General features: G+C 36.8%; 1 protein-coding gene across 3 annotated transcripts in view; it reads left to right on the forward strand.

The window, feature by feature from the left end:
• Positions 1–25,640, forward strand: part of SLC4A7 (solute carrier family 4 member 7) — a 105,205-nt gene that overhangs the window by 69,873 nt on the left and 9,692 nt on the right. For all 3 annotated transcript variants that reach the window (XM_039242714.1, XM_039242713.1, XM_039242712.1), the window contains 11 exons: positions 3,572–3,678; positions 5,824–5,998; positions 9,456–9,589; positions 10,750–10,995; positions 13,232–13,337; positions 15,404–15,565; positions 15,965–16,078; positions 18,784–18,945; positions 19,135–19,386; positions 21,403–21,471; positions 22,776–22,949. In XM_039242714.1, the coding sequence (XP_039098645.1) occupies positions 3,572–3,678; positions 5,824–5,998; positions 9,456–9,589; positions 10,750–10,995; positions 13,232–13,337; positions 15,404–15,565; positions 15,965–16,078; positions 18,784–18,945; positions 19,135–19,386; positions 21,403–21,471; positions 22,776–22,949 (1,701 nt within the window). The remainder of the gene's footprint in view (positions 1–3,571; positions 3,679–5,823; positions 5,999–9,455; positions 9,590–10,749; positions 10,996–13,231; positions 13,338–15,403; positions 15,566–15,964; positions 16,079–18,783; positions 18,946–19,134; positions 19,387–21,402; positions 21,472–22,775; positions 22,950–25,640) is intronic.

Consider the following 25,640-nt stretch of genomic DNA (forward strand, 5'->3'; position numbering starts at 1 on the left):
ACCAGCAGCTAATATACTACATGTCCTGTTTTGCACCTTGCTTTTTAAAAATATAATCGCAAGTCCTGGAGCTGTGGGTCATAAGACATCACAGAAATATTTCTTCTCTTTCTCACAGCTTTGTTATATTTTATTTATGGATATACTAGAATTTATGCTGTTCCTGGGCTCAGGTTGTCTTCAGTCTTGCTTTTCTAAGCCAGATCACAATATTTATGTGCCAGTTTCGTCTTGTGCAGGTGTATCTTTAGTGTTGATTCCCAGATACAGGATTGTTGGCTCACACAGGACATTTTTGTGTCATTTTAGTAGGTATTACCAGAATCGCTTGGTACTGGGTTGTGCTGTTTTGGATGCCCGCAGGGATGAATGCCTCTTTCCCCACAGCCTCATTAACTGTGTGTTGTCAAACTTTTGGATACTTGTCAGTCTGATAGGTATCTTTACCCTACTATGTCAGGTATTTTAAAGTGGTTTTTATTTACATGTATGTAATTAGTGAAATTGAATATTCCTGGATATTCCTGGCTTGTTCATTGCAACCCTCCCTGCCCCCAACACACACAAAAACCACACCTTTTCTTAACATTTAAGTCATTTGTTGCTCCTTTGGAGTTTATGGTGGTGTATTATGTGGAATATGCATCTAGCTTTATCTTTTATCTAAGTTGCTACCAGTTTTCCCAGTTCATTAAAAAGTTAAGCATTATTCTCCTTGATTGATGTTGCTGCCTTATTGTTTTCTAAATTTCTCTTTGTATTCAAGTCCTTCTGGAATTTCTCCATTGGTCTCTCTGTTGATGGACCAATTCTGAGGCTTTTTGGCATATTTTAATGTCCAGTAGGTCTAGATTCATTCTTGACCCCTCTGTTAATCATGCTTTCCTGGATTTTCTTGGTTTGTCTTTGCATGTTTATTTTTTTTTGTAAACTTTAAACTGAGCTTTCTTAAAAAAATACTTTCTAATGTCTATTATTATTGAGACAGAGAGAAACAGCATGAGTGGGTGAGGGGCAGAGACAGGGAGACACAGAATCCGAAACAGGCTTCAGGCTCTGAGTTGTCAGCACAGAGCCCTACGCGGGGCTCGAACCCACGAACTGTGAGATCAGGACCTGAGCCAAAGTCAGACGCTCAACCGACTTAACCACCCAGGTGCCCCTGAACTGAGCTCTTAATTTCCAGAAGTGAAACCTGATTTTTAAAAAACTGTGATTGCAGTTAAATTTGTAAATGAACTGAGGGAGAGTTGACATCTTTTAACATCAAGTCATTCAAGAATATGGTATGTTCCCCCCACTTGTTTTCCTATTTCAAGTTAGTTTTTGCGTCCTTAAGGAATGCCATAAAATTCTCTTTATCTATGCTTTACATACTTGGTGGGTGTATTCTGAGCATTTTATCTAAGTGAGGTTTTTGTTCTGTTGTATCATTATATTTGTGTCATTATATATGAAAGCTCTTTGTTACTTTCTTTTTTATTCTCCTCCCTTAGTTCTTTCACTGTATGTAATAGTTTCTCAGCCATATCATCTGCAGTAAGATACTTTGATCCCTCCTTTTCTCATTCTTACAGCTCTAGTGTATTTTCTGTTGTCTAATCGTATTGACTGAAATCTCTAGTAATATTAAGTGGCAGTTGACTTTAATGGGCATTTGTTAATTTGTTCCCAACTGTAGTCCGTGTCCCTGATGTTTCTCTCATTAAGTCACTGACATTGAGGCCAACGTACACATTTTATCATGCTTGGAAAACATCCTAATGTCTGTTTCATTGAACATTTTAATGTAAGTGGATGTTAAATTTTTTCAAATGGCTTTGTAGCATCTCTGGAGATGGTTGTATGAATTTTACTAATCAATTACTGTGGTGGAACATGTTCATAGATTCTTTAATTTGAAAACACTCTTGCATTGATAGAATGAACCCAAATTTGACTTCAGAGTGCTGGTCATCTACATCTACTATTTTAAGTTGTTTGCATCATTGGAAGTAGATTGGTCTGTAGTTTTTTGTGCAGTCTTCTGGCCTTGATATCTTTCTTCTGTTGATTTCATATCTGAAAACCTTCCCTTCCCAGTTTTTTAAACTGTTTAAATGGCTTGGAGTAATTTGGTTCTAAAAGTTGGGAAGAATTCCTTTGGAAAATTTTCTGAGCCCAAGTATTTTGTTGTCTAGTGGGCTTTTACAACTTGCTTATTTCTTCTGCCGTGATTGGTTTTTGTAAGCTTTCTCTGTTTCCTGGGGGTCAGTATTATATTTTCTTAGAAAATTGCCTATTTCCTGTTTTTTGGGTGTCAGTTTTGGGAAATTCTGTGTTCCTGGTGTATTACCCATTTCTTTAATGTTTTTAATTTATTTGCATAGGGTGGTGTGTGTGTGTATGTGTACAAAATTTCCTTCAGCTGCCTCCTTGTCATATCTTTTTCTGTGTATTAGCTAATGGTTTATCCTATTTTTCAAATACAGCAGCTTTTACAGCTAATTTTAGTTCTCCTTTTTTAAACAAGTGTTTTGTTTTCTGACCCCCATTTCTGCTTTTAGCAGTTTCATTTCATTACTTTCACTTCAGGAAAGAATCTTGTTTTCACATTTCCTGAGCCAGATGTTTAATTCATGTATTTTTATCCTTTTGTTTTTCTTAATATAAATACTCAATTTTCTTGAATGATGCTTCTGCTGTGTCCCATAGATTGTGTTACGTATGGGTTTCCATTACTTCTGTTTTTTAGGAATTCTGTAATTTTGTATTCTCTTTCCCCATTGAGCTAAGATGTCATTTAGTTTTAATTTTGACACTTTCAAATGGTAATCCTGTGATGATAGAGAAGCCTTGCTATTCTATGAATACTGAACATATAAACCAAGTGGTATACACTTGTAGTTCACCCATAGTTTTTGACCAAGGGGATCTCCTGGGATGGACACCCTTCTGCCACCTCTGTTTCCTTTTCTCTTGGTCGCTGTGTGTCACACACCTGTGTTTTTAGGCCCATTGACCACCGACCTCTGGAGGTAACAAATTAGAAGTTAGCTCCTTGATTTTCAGGTGAACGGAGGGGGATCCTTTATCATGAGAATCTTGAATTAGTAATAAAATGTAATGGGAAATTGAGTTTTATGAAAAAGTATTTTTAAAAGACAACTCTTGTACTACTTATATCTTCAGAGAAGTATTGTGGTAAAAGAAAAATCGCATTTACTTTTTTATTAACAAAGTATATTTTTCATTAGCATGAGCAATATTTTAAATATTCTGTTTGGAGAGATGCTTTATTGGATATTTATGTTCTTCTTGCTGAGTAATAATTTGAGATGGTGTGTATGACTGTGTTTTATATAGTATGTGTGATTTAGAATACAAAATATAAAAAGCCCATCAGTCATAAAGTTAAAATATTAATAGACATATTAGGTAACTGTGGACGTTTATATTAGGAATCATTATTTCCAGGGGCACTGATTAGATAATACAATCAACATAAGATCTCCTGTTCCCTCTAATTCAAGGATGCCCTCTTAACTTTTTGGAAACAGAATTCTGAAAATGTGTTTTTTGTGAAATTCAGGAAAAGAGAAAGATTCCTGTGTTTCCCAATGGGTCTGCCCCCAGCTCTGGTGAGACACCAAACGAGGCCGCCCACCATGCTGGGCCTGAGCTACAAAGGACTGGACGGTGGGTACAAATAACTGATTGATAGTGGGTGTCTTTGAGGACTAGGGGTTGATCTGATGAAGGCATAAACATTCTTTTCCTTTGCAAGTATATGGAAGTTAATCTTGTACAGTGTTTTTTTTTCCATATTTAAAAAGTGCATTATTGTAGAAGTATATTTTGTTAAGGAAAATTATTTAAAAATAATGTTACTAGTATATACTTGGGTTCTTTATATCAGGATTTAATTTAAAATGAAAATATTATGGCCCATATGATAAGAATATTGAGCAGTTACTACATAGACTATGAGGTAATTTTCATTACCCATATGGAAGGTTCTTGAAGAAGGTGTGGAGTGCTATTAAAATTCTCCATATAAAGTTACAGAATTCCAAGAACAGGGAGGAATTATAACCAGTATTTTGTGTGTGTGTGCAGAGGTTTAAAACTCTTAAATGAGCATCGTATCATGACATAGTATAAAATTAGGGGAAGCATATTTAAACCATGGTAATGATCCCTAGAAACCTATTTAGAAAAACTGTTGAAGATGTTAATTTGGGGAATAAAAATAGAAATATTGCTAGGTGCAAACATTGTCTTAAATATTTTGTAGAATAGAGAAATGTTATGATATTTCCATACTGTAGAGAACAGCGTGTGGATCTTGATACTGTTGTCCACTGGCGGTCGCTGTGAAACTAAGATTTTGAATCTTAAATATTTGTTTAAAAAATCAGGGTATTTGATACAGACAGCCACATTATTAGGGGTACTGATGACATGCCTAAAGAATTACTATATGGGAGAAAAATAACAGCTGGCATACCGAATGTAAAACGTAGAAAACAATTTATTCATTGTCTTGTATACTAGTCTCTGCAATTAGTCTTTCACGGAGAAAAAGACTGTGAAAGGTGGTGGTCTAATATTAGCAGTTACTGTTCCTTCCTTGGACTTCAGACTGAGATAGTGTTAGTCTCACAGCCACATGAGAACCTCATATAAACTGTTAATCATTTGTTGATTTGATGGTATAGTTTAATTTTCTAGATGATCATTGACACCTTTTTTTTAACTGAAAGTTGATTTCCCTTGCTGGCAGATTATTTATAGAGTAACTTCTGTCACTTGTCAAGTGTGTTTAGCATTTATTGCAGTAGTAACTTTTAAAAAGGTAGAATGGTAAACCTTGAAACATCGGAAGCATTTTAAAGCATAAGATGAATTTTTTGGTGTATTATCTGCACAACGTATGTTTCATGAGTCACAAAACCTTTTGGAATTACTGATTTGTTACTATTTGCTGAGTACCTACTAGGTCCTGGGCAGTGTTCTAGACACTGGTGATAATGGCAGTGAACAAAAAAATGGCCCTGCCCCTCACTAAGCTTATATTTAGTAGAGTGCTTTCAAGTTAGATGTATCCAAAAGTTTGATTAAAAACAAAACAAACAAACAAAAAACATATTGAAGTGCTAAGGCTTTGATGTGCAAATATACATTTTAAATTTACTAATTTAAACATTAGTTTTATTCACATGCACATGAACTTGAGTACATATCGAGTAAATTAAATTAATTTTTAGGCTTTTTTCCTGGACCAGAAATATTTATGTGGTTGAAGTAACAGTTTTAAAAGTCAATAAAGTTAATTCAGTTCACTACTGAGTGAGTCTAAGCACAGCACATACATATTAAAGCGTATTTGAAAACTTACAGTTTATATTATAATTGTCTTCCTGGTATTTCTAACACTTGCCTTTAAGATTTATAACGTAGATAATAATTGATAGACTTGCTTATGCGTATTTTCATGAATGGACTGTTAGGTTTTATTTATTTTTACTGTATATTGTACATTTGTGTCTGAAATTACATTTACTCATATAAAATCATTTGCCTGCAGTCTTCTCAGTATGTATAGTCCATAAAATACAGATGTTTATGTGCCTTCTAACGTAGTGAGATCTGCCTTTCCTCTGTCAGTGGATGAGATTAAATGAGTGTATCTTCTATAATTTATATCGTGATTTAAATAGGATATTAATTTTTGTTGACAAAACACTAGGCACCAGCAGTTTGATGTAGCCCATAGATTTAGTGTGAACTAGCTAGAATCCTCTAGTGTACAGTTTGACGAGTTTCATCTCACCTATTTAGGCTTTTTGGTGGTTTGATACTTGACATCAAAAGGAAAGCACCTTTTTTCTTGAGTGACTTCAAGGATGCATTAAGTCTGCAGTGCCTGGCCTCGATTCTTTTCCTATACTGTGCCTGTATGTCTCCTGTAATCACTTTTGGAGGGCTGCTTGGAGAAGCTACAGAAGGCAGAATAGTGAGTACAAAGATTGGTAGTGGCCAGGCTCTTAGCTCTTCAGAGGCAAGTGTCTGTGTGCATTTGTCTCACTATTCATACTTTTATTTGAAGAGTCCACCCACAGCATGATTAACCTGCCCCAAAGCAGACTTCCCCTAAAGGTAATTGCTATGGAAAACACGGGGGAGCCATTTGAGCAGGAGAAGATGCACAGTTGAGGTAAAAAAAAAAAAAAAAAAGAAAAGAAAACAAGAAAGAAAACAAGAAAAAGAAAATGGAAAAAAAAGTTGATCCTGGCTTGCTGGATGAATGGTTTTATAAATCGAGTAAAAGGCTTGTATTGTCTTTGTGGTGGGGTGTGGGGAAGGGCTGGGGGTGGGAGACAAATTGAATTTGAACTGATTCTGGGCGGGTCATGGGTGGGGGGATTTAATCCATGGGGCTGCCTTATGTCCTGTAAAGCATCATAGGATTAGAGCCCTGGTGAGGAGGCCCACACTACACAAGTAGACTTTGGAAGTTGTAGGAAAACGGTGGATTTTTAGTGTTGTTTATTTTGCTGTTACTAAACTTGTGTAAAAGCCGCCAACGTGTAACTGAAAACTGCATCCATATTTCAATATGACTAAAATGAAACTTTAATGACGTTTTGTTCTTGGTAATGCTGATTTCAGGGCTGTGGGAGGCATGGTAACTGAGTACAGTGCTTTGTCAAATGTTGAAAGACTTTTTTTGTTTGTTTATATGAATTTTAATGACATTTAAATGAGATGATTTATAATTCTTGAGTGTATTTAATTCTACTTACTCTTAGGTGGAAATTCATTTTTTACAGATTAAAGGTGAAAAAAATAGCCAGAAGCTAACTAACTGATCCTTATTCAGTTAAACTCTTTCATGATCTGAACGTGAGACAAACTTGACAACTAAAATTTCCTTTGAACTCCGTTCATTTTTGGTTCTTTAGACTCTTTTACCTTATTCTGCAATCACTGTACCAAGGAAATCTATTTTTAGTAAGTCGCTTTTATGTGCTGTCGCAAAATGTACACGTAACTCTGCTGGTCCCCCTGAAACTGTCTTATCTGTTACCATCATGGACGTAGTGCTGCTTTTGCTTTCGGACTGTGCTGCACTGCCTGCCCCTCTCCTCCTGCTGTTTAGTATACCGTGTGCACGGGATAGTGCTGTGGGCATCGGGGGGCATAGACAAGCGTAAGAGGGGCTTGTGTCTTCTGTCCTCAAGGATTCTAACCTAAGAGCAAATGACACATGTATGTACATAGGGAATATGTGATGCTGTGCTGTGCCGCATGTGAGTGTGACCGGGGAGGAGCTGCAGCAGGCGGAAGTACCGCAGCGAGGAATCCAGAGTCTTCTAGAGGAGAGTGATTCGGAGACGATGCTTGTGTTTTCAGGAGCTTTGTACGGTGGTGAGGAGAGCAATAAAGGTTGGGTCTAGGTGAGGGTGACAGGGGAGATAATTCACAGTGAGGGGAGAGGGGAAAAAGTAGGGAGTTAACATTTGTGGACGGGAGGAGGAATGAGGCTGCGGAGGAAAATGGCCCGGCAGATTAGACACAGGCACCACCAGAACTTGGGAAGGGGCATCAGGGTGGTGTAAGTTTGCAAAACCCAAAATAGAGGCTCTGAGGCGGAAGGTTAGCACGGAGTGGCCACTGCTGTGCAGGGAGAGGTGAGCAGGGAGGGCGCTGGTAGAGCTGCTGATGGGCAGGACGGAGACTTCTGAACGTGGCCGAGGGAGGGCAGTGTGGTCGGGCTGTGGTTTCTTTAGGGACAGAGACTGTCCACTTGGGAGTGAACATAAAAACCACTTATAGATTAGGATAAGACTAGATCTGGGTGAAGGAGCTAGTGAAACATTGCCCATAAAGGGCTTGGGAGACGAGCGGTGGACGGAGTGGTGAAAAGGAAGGGCTTCCTGGGACGGGTGCGGACTCTTCCAACACCACGTTGGGAAGAGAAACTGTTATTCTGTGCCCGTTTGCCCCCAGTTAGCATTTATTTGCCATCTCCTTGCTTCTCAGTTTTTTTGCTCTTTCTTGATACCATTTAGACATTTTTTTTCTTTGCCTTGAGCTCCGCTTAAATCCATTCCTAAACATGCATATTCTAATTGAACTAAGTATTTTATAATGGCTTAGCAGTTCATATGGACCCTTTGTTTTGGCAGATGTATGTGGGTTTGGTCCTGTTTTTATACTAATAGGTGAATAATACTTTTACAGCATACTGTTATTTTGTGATTTTGATTTTGGAAGATGCTGTTATTACTGATGATGAGAATCACTGCCATGGATTAAATGCATTCTGTATGTCAGCTGGTAGGTTTGCTAGGTGTTTTTGCAAACACGGTCTCATTAAGTTCTCCCTGTTCTCATCACTCCTGTTGAAAAATGAGAAGGGCTGGGTTTGAAAAGTGTGAGATAACACCAGTGGCTCAGCATCTAGTAGTAACAGGTCTTCCACTCCAGTCTGGTTCTGAAACGCCACTCTTCTGCCGCTGTGCTGCCTCCCACGTCCAGAAGGGGTGCTTCTCACACGCTTCTTTTCCCTGCCTTTCCCAGTGATGATGGGCTCTCCCTTTCTTGATAGCGCATTTCAGTTGATGTTGATGTTTGTGAATGGTAAACTGTTCTCTTCTTTCTGATGCCCTCCTCTGTCTAGTGGCCTAGCCTGTACCCCTTATCATCTAATTAACTAATGAGTTAGAATGTCTTATCAGTAGAGGTTCAGAAGTGATGTACTAGCTGTGATTTACACTTTCTTGAGTCTTGGATTTTCTTATTTATTTATTTATTTTTAACCAAGCTTTAGTAGTCAGATAGTTCTTCATTTAATGGTTGCTCTGAGTTTTTAAAAGAGATTTTCCATCTATTTTATGTTAAAAGCATTTTATTTTTGAAATGTTTTGGTTAAGCCTATCATGTAAGAGTAATTTCTTTGAAACATGGAAAATTGCTCTTTAGAAATCATTTTGAGAATGATAGGATTACTTGTTAATTTCTGACTTACCTGTTTGAAGCACACCATATTGAGTATTTAATGTTTCCTATTTTTTAAATGAATTATTTCAGACATACAAAAATGTCCAAAATAACAAATGTATTTGTATGCCCCACAGACTTAAGAAATAAAATACCTATAGATAGAGTTAAAATCTAGGTTTCTCTTCCTTTTACTCCTTCCTCTCTGTCTCCCACAATACGAGTTCTGAAGAAAGGTGGATTGCAAAAGCTCACTTTTAATATGAAAACAAAGCAGTTTTCCCTATGTATTTAAAATGTAATTGTTCATATTTAAAATAGAAATTTAAGAATCAAAAGTTGTGTCTGCTTTGTATGTTTAATTACTTGATTCGTGTTTTTATTTTCCAGATGTGTTATGTATTTCAGTAGATTAGAGATACATTTATGATGTATTACTTCTATTCATTTCTTTTTTCCTTAAACAGAGTGCAATAGAGTCTCTTTTTGGAGCATCATTAACTGGGATTGCCTATTCGTTGTTTGCTGGGCAACCTCTAACAATATTGGGGAGCACAGGTCCAGTTTTAGTGTTTGAAAAAATTTTATTTAAGTTCTGCAGGTACGTAATAGTTATTTACTTATCACATGTGTTCACATATAATTGTGTTGTTGATTAACTTTAGTTAAAAGTGCATTATATATTTAGCAGCTGAAAAAGACAGTATATGTATTTTCAGTATTTTGGGGTTCTGTGTGATTGACCCTACTCTGGCCCCTATTATCATTCCTACCCATGTCACCTTGCGGATTATAAAATCAGTGGATTTAAGTCCTGGTCAACAAATCCCTTGTGTAATAGAAATACTTTGTGCTAGCAAGTATCAATCCAGCAAGAAGGAGTTAATCTAAATGTTGATTAGTTGGTATGTTGGCCTTTTAAAAGAATTTTAAAATGAGGTGAATCTTGGAGGCCCTAGCCAGTCAGCCCTATTTAGCAGAAGGAACTTGAGCTGGCGGAGCAAGATGTCAGTTTCCACCGGCAGCGTTCATGGTGTGGGAAGCAGTTCAGGGCACCATAGCCGGTAGAGGTAGAATTTGACGTGGTCAGTACTGTTCGTTCTGTGAGGTAAATGCAGTTGAATATTTTAGCCTGAAACAACTTGATCCTGTTAAGATACTGGGTTCATCTAAATCATCTTGTTTTGATTCTCCCTTCACTGAACAAGCTGATGCCGATTCCACTCTGGCATGCTAGCTAGCTACACAGACTAAGTAAGAGAATGCAGTGAGCTGAAGTGTTCTGAACTCTGTGGTCTTAAAGCAATTTCTTACTTGAAATCGAATTTAAAAAACAAAACCACTTTCTGTGGTGATCTTGGTGGCAGAGGAGATATTAGTGCTGGCCATGGAGGGGACAGAAGTGTGGCTTCCATGGTAACATAGAGCTTCCTGGCCTTCAGCGATGGTCTATAGACTGCACATCTGTCCTCTACTCCTCAGAACTGATTTCTAAGGTGACGTCTTTGTTTTTGTAATATGAAGCGCCTCGCAGATTCTCACTGTAAATCTTTTATGTAAGTAAACGGTTATAATTCTGTTATCTTAAGTTGCAGCAGAAGTACACAGCTTTCTTTAGTCATGTTGTTATTCTGTAATATACCTCTTTTTCGGAAGCTTATGTTTGAAGACTCTTCTTATTGCTTGTTATGAACATCTTAATTACAGATATGCACTGCTGTGGGTGGATGTTGATCATGTGCACATTTTTTCCCTAAACAGAGATTATCAGCTTTCCTATCTGTCTTTAAGAACCAGTATTGGTCTGTGGACTTCTTTCTTGTGCATTGTTTTGGTTGCAACAGATGCGAGCAGCCTTGTGTGCTATATTACCCGATTTACAGAGGAGGCTTTTGCAGCTCTTATTTGCATCATATTCATCTACGAGGCTTTGGAGAAGCTCTTTCATTTAGGAGAAATATATGCATTTAATATGCACAACAACTTAGATGAACTGACCAGCTACTCGTAAGTGTTTCTCTTTTCCCCAATATTAAAATGTGTTTTTGCAGCAACGTCTGAGCCTATAATAATTTTGTTTTCGCATGTGATGCTCTCTGTATATCTAGCTTTAACTACCCAACTAGCCATGCGGTGGTTGACTTGTTTGTTACATAGGAGACTTTACCAACACACTCAATAGGAACATAAATACAGTTGAACAAATTCAGTCATTTTTATTTCCTGAAACAACTTTCTCAGATGTGTATATTTTTGGTCTTCCCTTTGAGTTGGATCAGTCAATTTCAATGCAGGTGTTTGGCAACTAACCACTGTATATTTGAATCAAACAGTGATGTTAGATCTTGTATTCTTTAACCAAGTCCTGAATGTAGGAGGCAAAGATTTTTATATACCTTGTGTTTTGCATTTTCATTAACATTTTTGAAGTCTGATCATTTTATTTGAAGTTATTTTTAAAGTATAATTTCAGTACACTCTAATATGCTCTTTGGTGGACTATTTGTGATAAGAAAGGCATGAATTGAACATTTTTTAAGACTCTAGAATAAAATAGGACTTGAAAAGTAATTATGGTAGTAAAAAAGGGCTGACAAATATGTTTAATTAACAGTCTAATAGGTTATTAAAATTAAACATATCTAGGTAGGTGCCTATATTTGCTGCCTTTAGCATATAGCATTTAGTGTAAATGTGATCCTGCATTTGATTGACTTATAAGGAGAAAGTGGTTACCAAAAACCAAGGGTACAAGTTCCCTCCTTCTACTTTCTTAAGCCCCAAATCCCTGTACTCTCCCCCTTCCCTCCGAACCTCTCTTCCTTCTCTTTCCCTTGCCTTCCTTGTATACTCTCAACTTTGATGGGCAGAATAGGGAGGGATATGAAAATTTCTGTGAGACATTGACTTATTTGAGGAGATCAGTGTGACACTTAAAAAAAATTTTTTTTGGTAATGTTTATTTTTGAGAGAGGCGGGGGGAGGTAGGGGCAGAAAGGGAGGGAGTCACAGAATCTGAAGCAGGCTCCAGGCTCTGAGCTAATCTGCACAGAGTCCGACATGGAGCTCAAACTCACAGACTGTAAGATGATGACCTGAGCCAAAGTTGGGTGCTTCACTGACTGAGCCACCCAGGTGCCCCTGGTGACACTTTGATGCCAGATCTATTTTGTGCTATTTTCTCTGCTTTTAAACTGGTTAATTTTTTAAGTGTTATTTTTGGTTTTCTCTCTTTTACCTCCTTTTTTGACCTTTATGAAGCACGGCTTTTATAGCTCCGGCTGGCCAATCTGAGCAGTGAGTGTTTCCTTATGGCTAACTGAGTAAATAGACAGAAACATCATTTGCTCAGCTGACACTATGTGAGCACTCACAGGCACCTTGCAGCAGTGTTGCATAATTCATACCATGTGTGACTTCATTATTCCTGTCCAGCCCCTTTTCTATATGAAGAAACAGCCTCCCAGAGGTTAAAGCCTGCTTGGCCTCAGACAGCTGGTAAATGATGGAGCATGGGATGAATCCAAAGCCCAGCCTCTTGCCTGTTCTTAAACAGCTCATAATCTAATTGGGAATATTCCTGTGTGTTTCTTCTTTTTGTTTTTTAAATCCACAGTGAGACATTTCTTTGCTTGTGTGGGGGTTTCTAGCTTTTTCCTTAGGTGACATAGCTCTGGGTATATAAACTGAACCCTCTGATCTCCTTATGACTTTCCTAGTCCTATCCTGATGAAAAATTATATTGCATTTCTTTCCTTAAGGGTAAAACATAAGATCCATAAAGGTGAGCATGAGTAGGTAGGGCTTGTCAGGGTACAAAGTGCTAATAGGAGTATCTCTGTATTGGGAATCTTCGTGGCTCGTGTATGTGTGGATGGGGAGGAAGAGCTGCTCCCGTGGGAATTAAGTAGGTACGATTTAGTGGAGAGTGACCCTGCTAAACATGGTAGTGTCTTGTCAGATTTTTAAAGAAAATAGCACTGCTCCCCGCCCCGCCCCAAGGGATGTATCTAACAAGTTTCATTGAGATATTCTTTAAAATATCTTTGTATCGAGATTTGTATTAGTTATATTATGTATATAAGCCAAACCTTGTTCCTCCATTGTTTCTGATGTGTTTCCACTTTGTAGTCTCCATGCATCGCAACATGGGAAACAAGTTAAATTAAAAGCTACTGCACTGCGTGATTGATTTAATACAGTCATGGAATCCTTAAAATTTTACCCTGTTCTCGTTTCTCAGATGTGTATGTGTTGAACCTTCCAACCCTGGCAATGAAACCCTCAAGGTGTGGAAGGAAAAGAATTTAACGGCACAGGATATTTCCTGGGGAAATCTCACTGTTTCTGTGAGTACATTATGAGATACAGGATTTTGCAAATATTAATCTGGTTCTTTAGCTTTTTCTGAGCAGACCTACATTTTCTTCTTGATTAGCAGTGATGGTATGTTTTCAGAACACAGTATTGTGTCGACCATAGAGGAGTTACCACATTTTTATGTATCACACAATAGGCTGCAAGGAAGGAACCTGGTAAAGGGGGATAAAAATGGATTAAATATGACTCCCAAGGTATAATTATTAAAAAGATGTGAACATACTTCTGGTTTCTAGTTCCATGTAGATTGATATGTTCACAGGAAGTGTTCGCTAGGACTGTGGCTGCACACAGTAGAATGTTGACAGTTTCGAACAGCCCACACCTTGTCCAGCTTGCTCTGTATCAGTTCATGTGCTCCATGAACACTTTCTTAGAAGGTCACGTGCTTACTCATGTCCTCAGTGTCGAACTGAACCTTGTTTAACTTGGAGAGACTAATATAACTCAAGCACCTAAGGAAGGAAGGAGAACAAAAAACATGTAATGAGTGCCTACGGTGTACTGAATACTATTACGTATTCTTGTGTTCTGTTGGGGTATGTTGTCCCACCTTTGGAGTATCTGTTTTGGGCTCTTCCTAGGGATTTGAGATTAAGTTATAAAATGATTGTAGCAATATCAATTAAAACCAAGATCCCCTGAGCTTCTCTGGCACCTTTTATATCATATAAGCAATTGCAGGTCATTTTTTTCCTCACCAAAGATAGCTTCTTAACTGTTATCATCGGAAGGGTATCATCTGCCATTTTATCTCATTGAAAATTTACCTCTCTATGGTCCAGTGTAGTAGCCATTGGTCACACGTATCTATTTAAATTGAAGTTAAATACAGTTAATGAAAGGTTCAGTTTGGAGTTGCACTTGCCACATTTCAAGTGCTCGGTCACCTGACTGCTGCATTGGCCAGTGGAGACCTAAGACCTTTCCTTCATCATAGTAAGTTCTGTAGGACACTGCTGATTATATACACTGCCATATCTAGCAGGAATCAACTTAGAGTCATGCTTGACTCTTTTATATTTAAAAAGTCATTTTTTGCTATGAAAGAGGTAGAGGTAATAGAGGTGTTCAAATGAAAGGGATTTGTTTAAAAAAACAAACAAAACTCCACCTCATTCCATGATGAGTAGAAGATCTTGGTAGTACAGACACAGGTCTTTTCAACGTGTCTTCTTGCTATTCAAAAGGCCCATTTTTTTTGTACTTTTGGCTTTTATTTTTGTGATCCATGTTGTAAATTTGTAGCTTTACAAATTTCAGCACATGGAAATTTAGAATAATGGAACCTGTGACTATTTTTCCCTTGGTGAGCCTGAGTTGTGTTGTTAAAACAAGTCTCATTAGAATATAAGAGAAAAGTGACATTAGAGGCATGTGTCGTTTTTTAGTCTCTGAATGTCTTTGAGTGATTTTTTCCCCCCCAAAGGAGAATCTCGTCAAAAGATTTCTATTATTGCATATATTATGCTGTATTATTGATTATGTTATTGATTTTTTTTTTAAATGGAAATACTGTTTGAATGGTCGCTTTACTGCTCCCAGTCCCCTGCTTTAATCCCATGGTCTTGAGTGAAGTCTGAAACGCCAACTAGTTTTTATTCCTTATTTGAACTTAGCACTTTTGTTTAAGTAACTTGTTTAGAAGTAAGGATAGTAAAATTGTAGGCCATCAAGAATGCATACAAAGTATTCAGGAATTACTATTCACTCTGAAGCTTTCACTAAAGAGTATGTGAAGTTGAAAGAAAGGACCGTATGAGGTAACTTGGCAAAGCACTGTATTTCCATTCAGTGATTTAAGATGCATGTATTTTTCAAGCTGTAGCATCTCTGAACTCAGGGTACGTCTTATAGTCGATGTTGTGTTAAAGTTGACTTGGCAGGCTTTTTTCCTTTCTAAGTGAAATACAAAATAATGAATGTCTTCAGTCACCAGCATCTTAGAGTCAATAGAGTTCATTAGTAATTTATTAGATCTCCGAGAATCTTATTCTCTCCTTTTTCTATTTTTTCTCCCCCCTCCCCCACCCAGGAATGTAAAACCTTTCATGGTATGTTTGTAGGATCAGCGTGTGGTCTTCATGGACCTTATATTCCAGATGTGCTTTTTTGGAGTGTCATCTTATTTTTCACAACATTTTTCCTGTCTTCATTCCTCAAGCAATTTAAGACCAAGCGGTATTTTCCTACCAAGGTAATTGGGATGTGATTTTGGGCTACTAGTAATATTCATATTTTTGGTTTCTAATGCCTTGGTTTGTTTCAAAACCATAATAAATTGTTTGAGGTTAATACTTGATGTCAAATAGTTGTAAAGAAATTATTCATAGTGAAAAATGTGTATTACATGTCTAAACATGTAATAAAGTAAATAAAATAAAGCCTTACCATGAGAGATGGTAGGTTAGTTGTGAAATTTATCTTCTGTCTTTTCAAAGACATTAGAAATAAATGTAATTCATTGACACGTTATCACTAATTAAAAACCTTATTCACACTTTCTAGTGGCATATTTTAATGTGGAGGATACGCATTATTTAGAAAGGACACACAGTTTTTCTGTGTTTATTTTAACTTGATCCTTTTAACATAGGTGCGATCGACAATCAGTGACTTTGCTGTATTTCTCACAATAGTAATAATGGTTGCAATTGACTACCTTGTAGGAGTTCCATCTCCTAAACTTCATGTTCCTGAAAAATTTGAGGTAAGGATTAACACATTTGGTTATTTGTTACATGGGAATACCAAACTATTAAAACAATTTTTTTAATGTTGATTTTTGAGAGAAGGGGACCAGCTGTGATCAGGGGAGGGGCAGAGACAGAGGGAGACACAGAATCCAAAGCAGGCTCCAGGTTCCGAGCTGTCAGCACAGAGCCCGACGCCGGGCTCAAGCCCATGAACCATGAGATCATGACCTGAGATGAAGTCTGATGCTTAACCGACTGAGCCACCCAGGCGCCCCATAAAGTGAGACACTTTATAGGAATATGTATGTATATATACATACAATTTTCTCTCATATGTAAAAAATGACAAGATGAGAAGAGACAAGTGTACCTACTTAGGAAATGCTTGCAAGAAGGTATCAACATTAGTCCCATCAGGGAATGTGAGTGAAAATATTAATGGTAAGTAGTTGGGAGTCATGTAAAACATTTGACCCTGCAATCACAGCTGAGTTCATGATGTGTTTTCCAGGCCAAAGACAGTCTTCATTCCTCTGTAAGGAAGTGACTCAAACTTGAATTTACAAGTGTAACAACAAGATTCTAGTTAAATTTCTAGAAGGGTGGTGTATCTGATAAGGAAATGGAATGCACCACGTATCATTTTCCAGCAAAGTCAGGAGAGAATCAACTGTATTCTTCCACCAGGAAAAGGACACTTAGCTGACCATCCAGGAACCCTTTGCTTTCATCAGCAGACTGTAGTAATGTTGTACATAACAGACCACAGCATATTCTAGCATCCAGGGGATGTTTTCCCATCTAGATAGGAGTTGGTAGCTTTTTGAATGGTTTCTGGGATTTTCTTACAGTCGAGTATTTGTATCACTAGATATGTTTATATTTGCAGCAAATTATATGACTTCTTTTAAAGACAGAAGGTTTAAAGGGGATTAGAAATAAGAAATGCAATGAATATAATTTTAGTCTGTTTTTTCTTTCACTGGGGGAAGGAATTATTTTTAAAACCAGTGGTCTCCAAGGTAGGGGTGCATGAATGGAAAATGATCCACTAAATTTTATAGAAGATCTCCTTATATTTTTATTTAAAAATAAAATTTTAGCTGTATAACACTATATGAATTTTACTATGGAAAACCATGAGTAACATAATACATAAATGCATATCGAGCCATTAGATATACTCAATTTTATTGAAATTTTAAAAATTTTGGTGTTTAAAGTATATAATAAAATTTGGAAACCTTTTTTAAAAAGCATAGCTATTGAACCACTAAAGATTTTGGGCCTTAATTAAGAGATGACTGTATGAAACTTATTTTATTTTTTACCAGGTCTTAGAAGTAAATGAAACTGTAGATTAATATTGGTTTGAAATATTGATGTAATTTCCTATAATCCTGGGCCCAGTTCCTTGTTTTCATTCCTAAATATATTTTTGTTATTCATTTATTGATCTAGCTTTTTAGTAGCAAACTGATTTCAAGGGGCGTCAGATGCATTGGGGAGATCAATCAAGGAACACTTAAGAATTGTGCATTGTGTAGGTAAAATATTTTTGTTCATGTATGGTATTGAATATTAAGCAGTTTAATGTGTATCAGCGTGGGAAAATTGGAATGCCTGAAATTGAAAATATTAAATTTCCTCTGTATGTCAACAGATGTTTTCAGGAAGAAAAAAAACAGGCTTAAAGGGAAGTGTAGGTAACGAAAGCACTCTTAGATTTCAATATATCTAGTGCCCTCCAAGAAAACTGAATTCTCTTAGGATCTTTTAAAAGTTTTGTTATGAAACCGATTTAACGTTACAGCATTGAAGTGTATTTGTGTCTAATAAAGTGCCAGGGTTTTGTCAGTAGATACTTTGGAAAAGTATGTCCTGAGGCCCTAGTTCTGACTTAGTACTGAGCCTGCTGAGTTCACTAGTCTGTAGGATCTTCAAAGCAGTTTAATTTAGGAGTTGATCTAGGCAGTAGATGGACCTCACTTTATTTGAAGTAGGTTAGGAGCCTGTTGAAATGGCATTCTACTTCACTTAACCTATTTATCTATAACAAATTTCCCCAAACATTAAGCCTTTAAAATACCAACCCCTCATTTGTTCATAAGTGTGTGGCACTGGGTACTTACGCTTAGTAGGGCAGAGTAGGATCTCTTTTGGTTTGGATCTCTCTTGGTTTGTGGCTCCGGTCATCCATTGCCTTGATGGGGCAACATGGCTCCATTCCCATGTCTGGGAACTCAGTTCAGATGGCTGAAATAGCTGGGGTAGTTGGCTCCCATCTCTCTCTCTCACTTTATTGTATCTCATCCTCAAGAAGGCTTATCCAGGCTTACTCAGCAGCTTAATCTCAGGGTTCCAAGAGGGTTAGAGAAGAAGCTGCAAGGTCCCTTGAGATCAAGACTCAGAAATCACAGTGTCACTTGGCTTTATTTTGTTGCCTAAAGTAAACCGTAAAGGCATCCCAGACCCAAGGGGAGGAAATGGACCCCACCTCTTGATGGAAAGATTGACTACATGGACAAGCGACCTGCATTGAGGGATGGGAAACATCCTTGTGTCTGTCTTTGCAAATAATCCAAACATAGGTTCTAAGACTTAATTTAGGTCTTTCTGATTCTTTGGCATTTCTTGGAATAGATACAACCTATGTTGTGGAAATTTGTGCAGTAGGAGGAAACTTCTTCCTTTCTTTTTATCTGTAATGTTTTAACAGCCTACTGACCCAAGTAGGGGCTGGATCATAAGCCCGTTGGGAGAAAATCCTTGGTGGACTTTATTAATAGCTGCCATACCAGCTCTGCTTTGTACCATTCTCATCTTTATGGATCAACAAATTACAGCTGTCATCATAAACAGAAAGGAGCACAAGTTGAAGGTAATTTTTCAATTTTGGGTCAGGTGCTGTTATTTCAAGTGTTTGAGTTTCTTGTCATTTCGCAATGACTAGAAAATGAAAAGATGTGAGATGGAAATTAATTCTTTCTCTCTTTATGAAGTCGTGTATTACGTTAACCCACAAGACCAGTTTAGACTTACAGATGTTCTTATTCATTTTACTTTCCAGAAAGGAGCTGGGTATCACCTTGATTTGCTCATGGTTGGCATTATGTTGGGCGTCTGCTCTGTCATGGGACTTCCGTGGTTTGTGGCTGCAACCGTGTTATCAATAAGTCACGTCAACAGCTTAAAAGTTGAATCTGAATGTTCTGCTCCAGGGGAACAACCCAAGTTTTTGGGAATTCGTGAACAGCGAGTTACAGGGCTAATGATTTTTATTCTCATGGGCCTGTCTGTGTTCATGACTTCAGTGCTAAAGGTAAAAATCTCTTCACTGCAGTGTTTTAAAATCTTCTTTGTTATAAGGTTTATACATGGTTGTGTGAAATTGAAACATTAAAATGGCTAAAATAAGTCTCATTTTCTAGAATTTGTTTGGAAAATAATATTTTGGTGAATTGTATTTAGTACAGTGGGCATTTCAGTGTGAGATGTATCCATTTTAGAAATATTGTAAAAGGATACTGTTAGGAACTGTAGAGTTTTGAAAGGAGTTAGTCCATGGCTTATGATCTAAAAGAAGAATATACCCAGAGGATTTTATAGGCATCATAAAAGAAGTAATACTGAAATATGGATGAAATAATTATTTGACCAAAATGTGAAAGTAATAGTGCTGTTATATAAAATAAATGCATTCTTTCTGATAAAATAAATGAAATAGAGGTGGTAGTACTCATTAGAAAAACAAAAACAGCTAATGGAAATGAAGCATGCAAGAAATTAAACTTCATGTTAAATATCTTTTACTTATATCTGATTTGTACTGTACATATCCTATTGAATCTAGTGATTAAAAAATAATAACAATAGCAAGTGTAGCTAAGTGTAATTTTCTGTTTATTATGGAAGAGCTCAATTCTATGTTTTTCCTTAGGTGTTTTCATTATTTTCATTGCAAAGAAAATTATTAAGTAGGAGTTGTGTACATTTATAAATTAGGGAAGAAACTTAGAGTGTGTATGTATGGTACTATATTAACTAAAAAAAAGTTAAAAACTACAATTCTTTGGCCTTCATTTCATGTGCTTTCTAGCAACTAACTAATTCACCAAATATTTGTTGAGTACTTATTGTGCTATTAGGACTAGGGAAATAATAATAAACAGGATCCATTACTGTGTGTTTTTAAGAACTTGGCTGTCTAGTTGGTGAAACAGATAGGTAAATGGGCAGTTACTGCCTAGTGGTAAGTGTGTTGTTAGAAGCACTTGGGAGTGGAGAAGAAATATTTAGTATCTCTTATGGGGATATTGTCCCCTAGTAATGAAGGTTACTTTTACATTTTTTTTAATGTTTAATTTATTTTTGAGATAGAGATAGAGACAGCGTGAGCAGGGGAGGGTCAGAGAGAGAGGGAGACACAGAATCTGAAACAGGCTCCAGGCTCTGAGCTATTCCTCGGCACAGAGCCCGACGTGGGGCTTGAACCCACTAACTGTGAGATCATGACCTAAGCCGAAGTAGGACACTTAACCGACTGAGCCACCCAGGTGCCCCTACATTTTTTTAAGTATTGACTGCATATAGGCAGAAAGGTCCAAATAGAACATGAAGAAAGCCCTAACATGAAAAGTTAGTCTTCCTGTTTTCCCTCCCTTTCCAAAAGCAGCTCACCAGAGGTAATCTCTTTATTTTTATTTTGGTGGTTACAGCCATTCTAGTTTTATATACTTTTATAATTTTACTTTTTGCTTTATTATTCTTATACTGCATCTCTTTACTGATAAGACTGAATCTCAAAGTTTAGTCCAGGGACATCTGGGAGCCCACAAAAGCACAAGTATTTGCGGGGAGCATGTCCTCAGTACCTGTTCAGAACGTAAAGGGGTCCTGAGACCGAAAGCTTGGGAGACTGTCGTGCAGGATTGGGTGTTTTGTGAGGATTTAGCACACTTTAGTGTCCACTGCCCACTCTCCCAACTGTCACCTGCGTTTGGCTGAGTTTGTTTTTAGCTTTATTATAATGGATACTGACATATACTCCTCTGCTGGGATTATAAACTTTCCGTGCTTTTTTTTTCCCCCTTGTAAGTTAAATTATAAAAGCTGAACATTCTCCTGTTTCAGGAAGACACGTGCAGAAGATAAATGGTTTTTCAAGGACACTGTTTGTTCACTAGCGTTTTCCTTATTTCTAGAAAAGTTAGATCTTATCACTGAAAGATCTTGTAGTTCTGTCGGCATAGGTGCTCACTATGGTTTCACGTATGTATTACTGTGACATTGTTTTAGTAGCATGAGTTCTTTCTAACTGTGCTCCTTTTACTTGCAGTTTATCCCAATGCCCGTCCTCTATGGTGTTTTCCTTTACATGGGAGTTTCCTCATTAAAAGGAATCCAGGCAAGTCAGAAGTATTTAATGATTTTGTTGAAAAGCTTACAAGTCCTTTAAATTTGCAAAGATTGTCTTCATGTTGGTAGTGATGTATTCTCAGCTCTGCTATTTTGGGGAGGCAAATTAACTGGTGACTTCACATTCACATTTTCAAAGTGATTATTGCTTACTGCACATTTTTCCTTCAAGAATGAGATCATGAACTGATATGGTCCTTGCTGATTTTTAATTGAAGCCATAGAAAGGCCTTGTAACTATTGATAAAGATTAGGATAGTAAGAGGGAGGAGGTTGAGACCGAGAATGGCACTTGCATAGTGTGATACGGTTTGTAAAGCCTCGTGTATGTTATTACCTATGACTCTCAGAACAACACGGGAAGCAGGACAGGAAGAAATACTAATTTTGTCAACTAGGAGGCAGAAATGGAGGGAATTCCTGAAGGTTCCTAACTAAGTAAGCAACATAGCGAAGGCTAGAACCTAGTGATTTTCCTACTCTGTCTTGTTTATAATACTTCCTGGATAACAACCTGATAAAACTTAGTAAGATATGGATTCAGTCTTTGTGTAAAACACTTAGCTCATTGAGAAAGCACTGTTAGTACCACATGGCCACCTCCGATCCTGAAAAGTATGTTGTCTGAAATTGCCAGCAAGAGCTAGCAAGACTTCTCAGAGGCAGCCTCTTTATTTTCTGCATACCCCTCCACTGGTCAAGAAATGGTCTCATTAACTCAGTTGCCTTTTTTTCCCACCCCCGTTACAACAATTTTGTGAGGCATGTAGATCTGATCTTAGTCCTAGTTTATAAATGAGGAAATTAGAGCTCAAAAAGACCAAGGAATTTGCTCATAGCTTTCTTTTCAGTGGGTAAAAAAATGGGCAATTGTTACTTCAGGCTATAGTCATAGACTTGATGATGTCAGAGTTGGAAAGAGCCTTAATTGTTACCTTTATTGTACATATTAGAAAACAAGTTCAAAGAGATTAATGGCTTGCATGTTTGCTTATCGGGGCTAAATTTATCTAAATATTTCAATCCTCCAAATGAAGACATTTTGGTTTGAGTTTTCTCATTAAATTAATTATATTAGTTCAAAATGATTCCCTCGATTCCCTCTCCCCATTCCACTGGGTCCAACGGTTTTATAGTGAAACACTGTCCTATATTATCAGAGCATATCAAGGAAGTTGCTGTTTGGATCACAAAACTCTAACGTTGAATGTAGTTTCTTTTTGTAAGTAACAGAAATGATGTTTTTGTTGAAAACTTTTTCTTGCTTTGTTTTGTTTTCCGTTCAATACATAGTTTTTCGACCGTATAAAATTATTTGGAATGCCTGCTAAGCATCAGCCTGATCTGATATACCTTCGTTACGTGCCCCTCTGGAAGGTCCATATCTTCACAGTCATTCAACTTACTTGTCTGGTTCTTTTGTGGGTGATAAAAGCCTCAGCTGCTGCGGTAGTTTTCCCCATGATGGTAAGGTGGTTTTGTTTGTGTTTGTTTTCTTCAGACTTTGTCACTAATTAATAATAACATTGTGTGTTTCAACAGTAATTATTTTACTAACATTTATATTGGTAATATAATGTAGTAATGTATTAGTAATATTTATATGTGAGAAAGGGAATAGCCAATTTTAAGCATCATAAGTGTTTTCAAAATATGAATTGGCCCTTTCTAGCTATTAAACCAGTCGCTTTAGAAACTGAATTCGCTTGTTATTTTCTGAAGCTTGTTTTGTTTTTTTAGTCCTTGGTCTATAGAATGCTGTTTTGTTTTTCTAAGTAACTTTCAGAATCTAGGAAGTTTATAGAACAAAGATGATAGCCAAATATAAAAAGCAAAGCAACCAGACTTTGAAAAAAAATTTTTTTTATGTTTTTATTTATTTTTGAGAGACAGAGAGTGAGCAGAGGATGGGCAGAGAGAGAGAGAAAGAGAGAGAGAGAAGGAGGGAGAAATATAAAAATTGAAGCAGGCTCCAGGCTCTGAGCTGTCAGCACAGAGCCTGACGCGGGGCTCGAACCTATGAACCGTGAGATCATGACCTTAGCCAGAGTCCGACGCTCAACCAACTGAGCCACGAGGCACCCATAATTCTTTTTCTTTTTCTCCATAATTCTTTAATAGAATGTTTCACTACATCTTTCTCAGGAATTAACAGATCTTGAAGTTAAAAAAATTTTTTTAGATCATAATAACAATAAGACAGTATCGTTCACTATATTTCATAGAATATCATAGAATATTGCATTTTGCAAATAGAGAATGTTCATTCTTTTGTAAATACCACATAAACACCGGTTATGTACATGGCCAGAATGATAATTTTAAAAAATTAAAAAACTATAAAAAGTATATAGGTAATATTTCCTGATCACAAATAAATTAAATTATAAATGAATATTGAAAGACACTAAAAATATCTTAAGTATTAAGAAATTAAATGCTGAAATAGCCCCTGGGTAGAACACTGAGTTAAATATTATGGGTATTTCAATGGAGAACTTATAACAAAGTCTGAGAGATACACCCAAGATATATACCTAAAGTAGAAAAATGTATACCCTTCACTATACATATTATTAAAAAAGACTTAAATACAACCAATTTTTTAATTTCTAACTATCAGTAGTGAATAAATTCCAAACTTGAGTAAAGAAAGAAAGAAAGAGCAAAATATACAAGATTAAGAAAGAGAAGAGATACATAACCACAGCTATGGAGGAGACATGAGGGGCTTTAAAAAAATACTACATGAATCTGTAGGAATAAGTTTGAACATATAGAAGAGAGATTGACAGACTATTTCTGTAAAGGGTCAGATAGTAAATATCTTCAGCTTTGTAGGTCATTAGATATATATGCACTTCTATAACAGGAGAGAAATTTCCACAATTTCTTATTGTTGAAACTAAAAAGTAAGTGTCCAGTTGTTTTTTTTTAAAATTTTTTAAATTTTTTTTTATTTATTTCTAGGAGAGAGAGAGAGACAGCGTGAGCAGGGGAGGGTCAGAGAGAGAGGGAGTTACAGACTCTGAAACAGGCTCCAGGCTCTGAGCTGGCAGTCAGCACAGAGCCCGACGCGGGGCTCAAACCCACGAACTGCGAGATCATGACCTAAGAGAAAGTCGGACCCTTAACCGACTAAGCCACCCAGGTGCCCCAATTGTCCAGTTTTTTAAAATGGACTGCTAATGAGAAAAATGAAACTTTTTTTCATTTGGGATAGTTTTTCTTTCATTTAATTGAGGTTCAAAGTGAGTGTTCCCTGTCATCGAATCAATTCCAAACGTTCATCTTTACAAACTATTCTTAGGCCGTACAAAACAGGTAGAGCCAGATTTACCCAAGTTCTGGGGTTTATCTACCACTCATCTAGAGGAAAAGGATTCGTTCCATTCCACACATACATTTCTAAAAGTTAACCCAAAGAGAAATATAAAATCTATGGATATGTATAACTCCATTGCACATAAGCTTGGAAAATGGTTAAAGATCTGCTCTTGGATCCCAGGCCCCAGAAGGGTTAGCATCCGAGTTTTAAAGAACAGTTAATTTCAGTACTTCTAAATTTATTCTAAACCAGAGGAAAAGATGGAAACTTCTGCATTTTTTAGTCAGGAGACACTAGCAAGATCTTAATACCAAAGCCCAATAAAGTACAAAAGAACGATGGTGACTTCTCAGTTATTAATATAAGTGCAAAAAATCTTAAGATATTAACAAATAAATTTACAGTGTTTCTATAAGTAGTATATCATGTGTAAATAGACTGTGATACTTTAGCAGTAAGCAAGAATTATCAACATGATTAAAGATAAAAAGACTTTTTATAAAATGCAGTCACTATGAATAAAAATTTATAAATGAGCTTTAATATAGGGAAGCTAGCTATTACTATTGCTATTAGATATGAATTGAAGGTTCTAACTATGATACAAGAATAATAAGTGGTATAAAGAAAAGATGTAACATTTTGTCAGTAATGTGTTTGTATACCTATGAACTCAAATGAGTCCAATAAAAAAAGACTAAAAGCCCTAATAGAATTAATAAGAATTTTGTTGGGGTGGGTAGTTACAAGAAAACTCATCGGCTTAACAAAAGAAATGTATTCTCTGATAGCCATGGATCCTAGAACTCTGAAATGAAAGTGTGGACGGG

The sequence above is a fragment of the Hyaena hyaena genome, unplaced genomic scaffold, assembly GCF_003009895.1.
Source record: "Hyaena hyaena isolate Hyena2069 unplaced genomic scaffold, ASM300989v1 scaffold_216, whole genome shotgun sequence".
Classification (NCBI taxonomy): Eukaryota; Metazoa; Chordata; class Mammalia; order Carnivora; family Hyaenidae; genus Hyaena; species Hyaena hyaena.